The 10,823-nt window shown below is 42.9% G+C and overlaps 1 protein-coding gene across 1 annotated transcript; it reads left to right on the top strand.

Annotated features, from left to right (window-relative positions):
- Nucleotides 1–853: 853 nt before the first annotated feature.
- Nucleotides 854–8,894, top strand: TEX30 (testis expressed 30; the record flags this gene model as incomplete). Its single annotated transcript, XM_080363298.1, has 5 exons — nt 854–871; nt 4,032–4,262; nt 5,725–5,776; nt 7,328–7,533; nt 8,721–8,894. The coding sequence occupies 5 exons, from the start codon at nt 854–856 to the stop codon at nt 8,892–8,894; spliced, it is 681 nt and encodes a 226-aa protein (XP_080219424.1).
- Between the last annotated feature and the right edge of the window lie 1,929 nt (nt 8,895–10,823).

Here is a 10,823-nt window from a genome sequence, read left to right as displayed (position 1 = left end):
TGTTAGTACCTAAAAAATTAGACATGTAGTCTGTCTCTTCTGTCTGTGAATTCTGTGTAGCTCATGTGCCAACAGCTGCCAGAAAATCGCCTGATGGCACTCTAGAGACCAAACTCATATTAAGCATCACATCCGTGTTCCTTGAAGTCAGCAAGAACCCAATTTTCGGAGCAAGTGTAAAGTAATTGTCTTTATTTCTTCTGTATTATCACTAGCTGTTTATTTTCCGCTTGCAGGTAAAAAGTATTTATGCGGAGTGGCGCGAACTCTCCAAACCGTGTAACTCAGATGCAGCAACTACATAAATCATCACTTTTTAAACTCCCTCTCTAGTCACTGTGACATTAAGACACGTTTCTTCTTGACAGACCAACAGGTTTATAAACGCACAGTTCCTAACCCTTGAGGCCCACGCGATGTGCACTGAACCCCACACCCCGGTGACTCCGGCGCTGTCGCTCCCCCGCAGGCACCGACCGCAGCCGGACGGGCCCCAAGCGCTGCGGGGCCGCCCCAGGCCCATCCCACGGTCACCTCCCGCCGCCTCCCACAACGTGTCTCAACCCGATCCCCGTTCAAAATTCCCTTCAGCACAGCCCCCGCCTGCAGCCAACACCTGCCCGCGCCGGGGCTTGTGGCGGACCCCGCTTCCCCCTGCCCGCAGGCAGGCCGCCCCACACAGACTCCCCTCCGCCATTGCCTCTCCTCACAGGCGCAGGCCGGCTCTTCACCCTTCGGGGCGGGGCCTTGCACACCTATGGCCAATCAAGCACGGTCCGGGAAAGCGACGGGGTGCTATTGGACAGGAGGGCTGTCATCCGCGGGACGTGACGGGGGCGCTGCCAGGAGCGGGATGAGCGGGCCGGCAGAGGTATGGCTGCTGCCCTTAGCGCTGCTAGCGGCGCCGAGCCAGCCCCGGGAGGGCTGAAACCAGCCGCCCGTGGAGGAGGCTGGCGGTTCAGGATGTCTGTCAGGACGGGAGGCGGGCTGCCCTCCTCGGCCGCAGCCTGCCGAGGGGTCCGTGAAGCCCCGAGCCGGGAGCGGGTTCTGCGGCCTGGTGGGCCCGGGCGCCCCGGGCTGCGCTGGAGGGGCCGCAGGGCTTGGCCTGACCCAGCAGTTGCGGCTGCAGGCGGATCAGCCTCCCGTGGGGCTTCGTGTGCCTGTTTTGCTTTCGAATGTGTAAGGTCCTGCACCAGCTTCCATCCCGTTAGGAGCCCCTGTAGCCAGGGCTGGATGTGCAGCCGCTGCTGCCTTGCTAGGAGGGTTGTAAAGGTGAGGGAGTGTAGTATTTCCATCTTGATTGAAGAGAAGCTGCTAAATTAATGTATATTGTGATTGAGTTACAAAAGATGTACCCGTCACTAACCAGTTGACATGATAGGCGTTCCTGCTCCAGCAGGGGGATTGGACTAGATGATCTTTTGAGGTCCCTTCCAGTCCCAAACATACTGTGATACTGTGATAAATGCTTTCTGACCACCGGCAAACATGGGAATATTTTTCAAGTTTTAGAACCTTCTGCATGACAAGAGGGAGACAGAAGATTAAGTGATACATTGTTTAGAAGCAAAGTGCTTAGCTTATATTTAACTAATAATTAATAGATGTAATTAAGAAACTAGTTAATTATATCTAACTTCATCATTTATTAGTATAGATGTATGTTAAAAATTTCCAAAAATTGTAATGAATATGGAGTAATTGTGTGAATATAAGCAATGCAAGACACTGGAGCACTTATGGAGAATAATTCCCAGTGTTCCCCAGTGCTGTCAATAAAGAATGCCTACTTAATAGAATAATTGACTCTGACGTTAAGTTTATTTCTTTGTTTCATGATCTTAGTGTAGGCATGTATATATAAATTAATCCAAATGATTAGATGGGTCCAGTTACTCATCTGTTGTTCATACCTTCAATGGAAAGGTCCCAGGTGGCACAGTAGCTGATAGTGGGATGTTGTCTCCAGCTGGGTACTTCAGTCCCTCATGTGACAGTTAAAGTGATAGAAGAGACTGGATTTCCAGGGGCTGCATGATAGTAATTTGTGGCTCTGTAATCTTGTAGTCCCAGAGTGCCTATAGCCTAGGAATACAAACTTTGAATGTTCTGATAAGAATGCAGAATAACATCTGTCTTACCGGGATGTCGTCTTTGCCAAGTACTTGGTATCTCAGAGGGTCAGGCCTGGAGGAGCTGTGGGATTCAAGAGTTCTCACATACTTCTACATGTTTGGGTTTTATTCCCTTTTCACATCCTTCTTAGTTCTAATGACACACTCATTTTGTGGAGCGGGGGGAGACGTTTTCGTCAGATTCTTGTCTTTCCCTGCAATATGCTGTATGCTTACCTGGGAAGTGATTGAGTCACCATCCCTGGAAGTATGTGAAAGATGTGTAGATGTGGTGCTTAGGGACGTAGTTCAGTGGACTTGGCAGTGTTGGGTTTACGGTTGGACTTGATCTTAAAGGTCTTTTCCAACCTAAATTATTCTGTGATTCTGTGGCTGTTGGCCAGCTGAGGCGTATCTGGCCTGGTGTCTTCCCTGAGTGACGGCCGCCTAGTCAGGCAGCAGCAGTTCTGGCTGTCAGGCTTCTGCCCATCTCTGCCACGTAAACGTGGCTGCCGGCTGCCCCACACATCTGACTGCTGTCCTCTGGCATCCTTCATCCATTTCAACTGGGTAGAGGCTGTAAAGGTGGCAGCCTCATGACACCACTGACAACCTCCTTCTTCCCTGCAGTGTCTGTGTAGGACCACTGCCAAAAAGAGCCTTTGGGAGGCAGCTGTGGCATGAAATAGTATTTCATCCCATTCTCTGGGTGTTTTCCTTCTTGCTTTCAGAAGCTTCAGCATGTACAGCGGCACATGTATTGCCCAGTCCCCTTTCATTCAGCTCAACATCAGCTGGTTTTGTGTCTCATTCAGCTCGTCCAGATGTCTGTCACATCTGGAGGCCCTCCACCAGCCTGATGCTGGCTTTGTCTGAGCCTGTGCTGTCACTCTCCTGCCCCTGGGGGAAGTTCGGTTTTTGACTTTATGCCGGCTGCTCCTCCGCTGAGTGGTTACTGCTGTCTTCTAATTTGGAAACATTTGCTGGGCTGTGTCTTTATGGCCTATATTTCTCTGGTTTGTGCTGCTAGATAAGTGATAATAAGTGCCTTGCTTATTTAGAATATAAATTATACAAATACATGAAACATATATTATGACATCTGCCATCAGTTATTATTGAACTTTTAATGAAAAAAGTAATTCCTTTGGGCCTTTTTCTTATAGCTGTGTGTAATGTCTAAAACTAGTATATTCAAATCCATTTTTCTTAATACTCTGCTGTGGTCTTTTCCCTATATAATGAAGCTTGCAAATGGATGCTACGGCTGCAGGATTAAATAGTTGCTGCCAACATGGAATTCTCTTAATCCTGTATACTCCATATGGCTCTACTGACCCAAAGTAATTTGGTTGTAATAAATGTTCAGGGGCTTCCTTAATTCTTTTATTTAATAATGTCTGTGAAAGATGGGAGATGAAAATACTTTTTTCACTAGAGGAAACTGTAATTATAGAAGAGTTCATATTTCCTATTTATTTTTAAGTCTTATAGAACAGTAATTTTTTCTTATAGTGGAAGACTTAATATTCATGTCAATTATGGCAGTTAGCTTTCTCAAACAGCTAGATATATCTATATAGAGAAGGTATGTCAGTTTATGCCATGAAGCATCCTTTGAAGCTAGAGTTGCTTCACTTTCTAATGGAGAAAATAAGGAATGGAGTAATAAGGTGACTTGCCCATTATTGCATGGAAAACCTTTGAGTTAGAGTTACTTGTTAATACTCTTAGAGAAGGAGTAAAAGTGGACTTGCAATTTTGGTTTCTTTCTTAATTGTCTGATTTTTCTTCATCATAATAGGAGGGCAAGAACATGCTTTCTTTTTGGTGGTGTTGGGATTTTTTGTGTTTTTATTTTTAGTGGTAGTATTAGTAGTATTATTTTTAATACATTGGGTTTTGTTTCCTTTCTAGGTTAAAGTGACAATACCTTTTGGAAACAAGTATCTTGATGCTATCTTTTCTGTCCCAGAGAAGAAACCAACATGCGGAGTTATTCTTACCCATGGAGCTGGAGGAGATATGAATTTCCCTCACTTAGTGTCTTTGGCAGCCTATCTTGCATCCCGTGGAGTTCTCTGCCTGCGGTTTACTTGTAAAGGCCTCAACATTGCTTATAGGACTAAGGCCTTCAAAACGGTTGTGGTAAGAAGTGACCAAATTCTGCCAAAGCTTAGATCCATGTGTGTCATCTTCTGGGTTTCTTAAATTACAGCCAGAGATTAGTCAAGCAACAGTGAGAATATAGAAGTGATAGTTAGCTAAATGGAGCACTGTCTGAACAGAAACAGCAGGAGCAATTTTTATATGGGCAGTAGCTGGAACAGCTGCAGCGAGTATGTGAATTGAGTATTTCTCAAGCAAGCTTGAGAAAAAGATGTGAAGAAAGGGTATTTTGTGGGAAAACTTACAGCTTGAAAAAATGAAAGTATTTAGACTGGAAACAAGAGGTAGGTGTTCTGGGAGGGTTGGTGAAAGGAGGGAGATTAAGGGATACAGCTTTGGGAGTGGTTTTGAGAGGAAAGACGCTGACCTGGGAATTGTGCTGGGTCTCTGGGAGTTGGCAGCTGGGACAAGAAGACTTGTGGGAAAGAGAAGGGGACTCTGGATCACAGGACGAGTTGAAGCAAAAGAAATTGGGAGTAGCATATGAGAGCCCTAGAACCTAAATAGTCATTGATTTCAAAATCAGTTTAAACTTATATGCAGGTATTGATCTCTTTCTGCTGCTGCAACGGTATTTAAGATATTCTCATGTACCTAGGTTCTGTTAAAATGAACAACTTTTTGTTATAATAGAATCAGCTTAGAATATCTTCGTGTTCTAGAGCGTGTAGGAAGGAGTGGAAATTTTCTCCTGATTATATAGCTACTTTTACTGGGGCATGGGAAGGTAGCTTGAACTCTTCGCATTAAGCATCAGAAATTTCATAGGGGACTCAAGTCCAGTTCTGAAGGAATTAATGTGTATTGTGTCATTGTGATTATATGTACATTAATTTGAAGTTAGACTTTGCTAGCTTTAATGTGGATCTGTTCTTTCTTTTTTGAAGCAGCACAATGTTGTTAGTGGGCTTATATTAATATGCTGCTGTGTAAAGGTAATTCAAAGACCTCTGTGAAGATACCATCTGATTAGTTACCTTCTAAAAACTGAAAAATCTGTTGCTGAATTTTATCTTTTCTGTTAGACATAACTATTTGTGTCTTAAACTTTTCATTGGAAATATGGGACCTCAGGGAAGCGTATTTTTGCTGACTTATCTTGCCTTTTGATGTGCTAAGAGTGTGCATGCAGTCTCTTACTATAAGTTGATAGACAGTAAGAATTTATGTTTTGGTAACTTGATAGGGCATCTGATATTTTAGACTTGCTGAAATCTAATTTGAAATTGCTTATGTTTATTATGTTGTTGCTGGAAAATGTTATGAACTCACTTCTGTCAAAAAAACAAGAGAGCACCTTGTATGTATCTGTTCTTTGTTAAATCTGCAGTGCTGAAAGAGCTTCCCATTTTGTATTTAGTAGCTACCAACGAAAAAGTGCCCAGTCTCTAAGCTGACTTAATTCTGACTTGTAATATTAATGTTTATCTTATTTCTTTAGGAATACTTAAAGCTTTCTGATGATTATAAACTTTCGGGTGTCTTCCTTGCAGGTATTGTTTCAGTATCTATAATTTTCTCATTATACTACCTCTAATTATACCAGTATGTAATTACTTCATTTTTGAAGTCTGTCCCACTTTGGTAAGAAGTGGATGAACAGATGTGCACAACAGGTTCCAGGTTGAGGTGGGCACTAAAAGCTTGCTGTCTAACATGGGAACAAGCTGAATAAAATCCCCCTCGTCAGTATTGCATAGGGAAAGCAATTCAGCAGTTGGATGCTTTATGGCCTTAGTTAATTGATTAGAAGTCTGCAGACTGCCATGGGAGCGTAGGTGCCAGGCCCCCTTACAGATCTGCAGTGTCTGAAGGCAACCAGCCCTGTGCTGGTGGTGGTTTTGCAGCTCAGCTTTCTTGCAGCTGGCTGGGGCAGCTACTGCTTCTCATGTCGCAAATGGAGACATCCAGCCTGGCGCTTTCACTGGGTTCTCTTGGGAACATGGCTGTCTAGACCTGGTCCTCATGATGCCACAGATCTTGCTCCAGAAGGAGGAAGGGCAGAGCAATAGACCATGTTTTCCAGGTACTTTGGGAAAAAAAATCCTTGTCACTTGTAAGCAACAGGGTGCAAATTCTGTGGTGATCCATGTGTACTTTTTAACTGGAGGTCCTGAAAAATTCTGGTTACTGGTAAATGGAAAACCATTTTCCCCAAGCAGATTTTGGTAAATAAAACCTAGTGGCAGATAGAAAATTGGTTATATTATGTGAATAAGGGAAGTAGATGGCTGTGATGAGGAATAACTTGATATGGGAAACCCTGAATGTTCTCTGACTAAGCGAAACGAAATCTGTGCTGATGCAAGTTAATCCCACTGGAATCAGCCACTTCCAACACTCAATTACAGAGCATTGTCAGCTCATATGCCTCTTTGAGGAGGTATTTTGATATCCCCTTGCTATTACTGACTGACCTCAATGCTACAAGTTCACGCTGTATTTGTTTTTTCATTTTCCCCTTCTACTTTTAGGCTGAAGTTTGAAGTGTGCATAAACACTTGCTGGATTCGTTTGGGGAGTAAGGAGCGTAAAATTTTGGTTTTAATTTGAGCAGATGTAGGTTGCATGAAAAAAAGGTAAAAGATAATAGCATTGCTATCTGGAATTTCAAGTGTCTGGAGCATAGGACCTGTCCCTCTCTTCCCCTGCTCCCAGGATGGGCTTTTCCTTCCAGTATTGCAAAGGATCCATTGTCATTTTTATATGTATATATAAATATAATATATATATATACACACACAAATATATATTTGTATCTATATGTGTGTATATATATATACACACACACACATATATATATATATTTTTAGTGGGGATGTGAAATCATAATATAACCAGACAAATATTTTAGCAGAAAATGTTGAAATTAGGATTAATATTTTTCACAGAGGAAGTGAATAAATGTATCCCTGGCATTTTGTACTACTGCTACACTGAAATACACTCAGTTGGATTGTTTTTAGGAGTTGTTTCCTCAAACAGAATGTAGATGAAGTGACAGCAGATGCACTTTTTTTCCTTTATTTTAACATGGGAGAAAGGCCGTTCCATGGGCTCACGAGCTGCTGCCTCTGTGATACACCAGCTTAGTCTGGAGGATGATGATGACTTTATTCAAGGTCTAGTATGTTTATCTTACCCACTGCATCGACCAAAACTTCAGTCCAAGCTCCGGGATGAAGATTTATTATTTATCAGGTGTCCGGTGCTGTTTGTCTCAGGATCAGCAGATGAGATGTGTGAAAAAGTGAGTACCCCTGTAAATCCTGCTATGAAGGGGCAGTATGGAGGAATTGGAATTCCAAGTCTGAGTGACACCTGGACTGATATACACAGCTGTGACTTTGATTAACGACCTTCTCTAAATTTTATATATATATCTTCTGAAGGAAACATTGGGTAGGAAACTTCATTGGACATAAGGAAGCCTGGGGGTACTTGCTTTTGCTGCTTAAAACTTCTGGATTGTGCTTGATCATCCACTTTAGCAAACTCATCTTCGGGCCACCAAAATACTGCTGATTTAAATGTTTTGGTTTTTTTGATAAGATTGTACAAATTAAAAGTGGCCTATGGAAGGAACGAGTTATTTGCTATTCTCTTTTAACCGTTTCAAGTTACAAAATATAAATACTGTGCTGCGCTATCAGTTTCACATTCAGCACATTTTCATGACTAATTCTTCTAGCAAAGCAGCTCTACCCACAAGTCAGACTTCTGTGGAAGTGAAATTTTTGTAGAGATAAAGAACAGGTGTGCAGAGATGAGAATACGGCAGTTTTCTGCCTTGTTTTCTTGCAAATAAGTATCTGTTTTTCGTGAAGAATTTAGATTGAATTTGGGACTGTGTGCAATTAGCATTTTCCATTCTTGGACAGTTTCTAAGGAGTCGTAATGATTTAATGAGGAGTTACCACCAAAGTCAGCCAGGCTGGCAACCAGCACAGCCTTGGAGTGCCCTCTTAATGGGGGAATTGTTAAGACTTTTTGAGCTGGTGCTTAGATCTGTTTGCTGAGAAAGTGGAAGGTAGTCAAAGCCAGTCTCTAGGGAATTAATACATTGCTACTCTGCCACTGTAGCCAAATCTGACTTGCGAAGTTCTGTGATTTTATTACTAGCACTATCCTCTGGCAATAAAAGTGGATTCCTTCATCAGTGTGGGGAAGGAGCCTGCACAGGCTTGTGACCTTTGCAGGTTTTGAAGTTCTAATTTTCTGTTGTTCTGTGTTGGGGTGAGGGCTAACCTTTGAGCAAATGCCATCACGGAGCACAGTATCATCACATCTTTTCCGTCAGCGTGTTTTTAATGTGCACGCAGATCCATTTTAAGAGCTTTCCATTATGTGTTGCGCAGGCAAAGCGAGAGACATCTATGAGTTGCACAGTTTGTAGCAGCTCATTCTCTAACTTTTTCATTCTTATTTTCTCCGTAGCAACTGCTAGAAGGTGTGGCAAGCAAAATGAAAGCCCCTAAAAAGATCCACTGGGTTGATAAAGCAAACCATGGGATGGCAGTCAAAGGACGAACAACAGATGATGTCATGGAAGAAATAAATGCACAAGTTTTTTCTTGGCTTAGAGAGAATGTTGAACTGGAGTGCAAATGATTTGCTGTGTTTAAATAGTATCTTCATGTAGCTTTTCCTAAATGTAAATTGGAGTCTGTTATTTCTGAAAAGGGTATTTTCAGAGGTCTAAGTGTAAATGCAAGTAAAATTTTTTTGTCTGTGAATGAAAAGAAGTTATGCAAAACAATAAAGAACTTTTTAAAGGAGGGACAGAAAATGTACCAAGTATTTAATATCATGGCAGCATTGTTTTCTATATTTCTATGCACATAACTCTGAACAACACTTGGTGTTCTACATTAACAAGTAAATGCTGTTGACTGATTATTTCAAGTAATATAGTGGAAGGAATCTATTTTGATGGCAAACCTTTAGATGCATTTCATTTTTGACTATATTACTGATGCTATACTTGTTTGAAATTAAAAACTCCTGATTTGTAGAATTCTGCAGGCACATCTGCTGCAGCTGGCTGGCATGGGGGTGCTACTCCACCTTGGTGCTGTGCTCTGGCACTCCACTGTGCTTCACAACCTGTGACACAGGTAGAGGAATCTCTCGTCATTTACAATGTCACTTCCCTAAGGAGCCAGAATCTTGGTGTGTGTGGGGAAGAGGAGGAGGAGGGAAATGGGCATGTGCTAATGGAAGCAGGATTGTGCATCAGGAGCAAAGAACACAGAACCATAGAATCATTTAGGTTGGAAAAGACCTTTAAGTTCATCAAGTCCAACTGTTAACCTAACACTGCCAAGTCCACCTCTAAACCATGTCACTAAGAACCTCATCTATGCCTCTTTTAAACTCTGTTGGGGATGGTGACTCCACCACTTCCCTGTGCAGCCTGTTCCAGTGCTTGACAATTCTTTCAGTGCAGAAAAGTTTCATAATATCTAATGTAAACCTCCCCTGGTGCAACTTGAGGCGATTTCCTCTCATCCTATACCTTGCTACTTTGGAGAAGAGACCAACCCCCTTCATGCTACAACTCCTTTCAGGTAGTTGTAGACAGCAATAAGGTCTCCCCTCAGCCTTCTCTTCTCCAGGCTAAACAGCCCCAGTTCTCTCAGCTGCTGCTCATCAGACTTGTGCTCCAGACCCTTCACTGGGATGGATCACAGTTCTGAACAGTTGCCCTCCAGCAGCTTCCCTTGCATAAAGGGCTGGTAACATGGGCCCTTTGGGGAGATAGGCATGGACTGTTGACTGTAAACTGATAGAAGACAAATTATGTTTATACCAGTGGAGGAACTCCCTGGGGGCGGAAGCAGTTCTGCCTCTGATGTGACACATTGCGCAAGGCCTCTGTCAGGAGGAACCCAAAGAGGCATGTGGGGGTCTGGGCCTCGTTACCCATTTGTGGGAGGAATTCTGGTCTTCAGCTGAGCTCTGCCATTGCAGGGTGGATAAAGCACTGTATGAGCTTGCAGCTATAGACTTCTCTATTATGGGTTATGGGTAACCTATGAGTATAACCAAAAGTTAGAGCAATGTAGTAATGGCTTTCAGCCAAGCCAGTAGCATGTAACAGCTGAATGATGACCCCCGAGATGAAACAGCTGGTCGATCTTGAGAAGTGCCTCTTGGCATTGTCTCTTGAGATGGTGGTCTTATCTCCATGACCAAGAGTCCCCCTGAAAACTGCTCTGCTCATTCTGCATCTTATGGCTCGCAGGTTGCTGAAGGTGAGCTGGCAGCTTTGGCTGGATGTTGTTCTTGGGAGGAGCTGTTGCATTTGACACTGCTGAGCTGCCTAAACGTACGGTGAGTCAGCGCTAGAGAGCTGGGACAATGTCTGTGGTGCTTTGGCCAGGTGCTGAGATCGGGCAGCTGCATTTTGGTGCTGTATCATATATATTAAAAAAATCTATTCACGACCGTAGGTTAACATAGTTAAATTATATATACTGTTTACCACAATCAAACAAGCTATTCCTTAGGTGTGCTTTTACTATACTAAAAAATAAT

This window comes from Nesoenas mayeri (genome assembly GCF_963082525.1).
Source record: "Nesoenas mayeri genome assembly, chromosome: 1".
NCBI lineage: Eukaryota > Metazoa > Chordata > Aves > Columbiformes > Columbidae > Nesoenas > Nesoenas mayeri.
The sequence above is the reverse complement of the archived record's forward strand: the minus strand, read 5'-3'. Positions and strand labels throughout refer to the sequence as shown.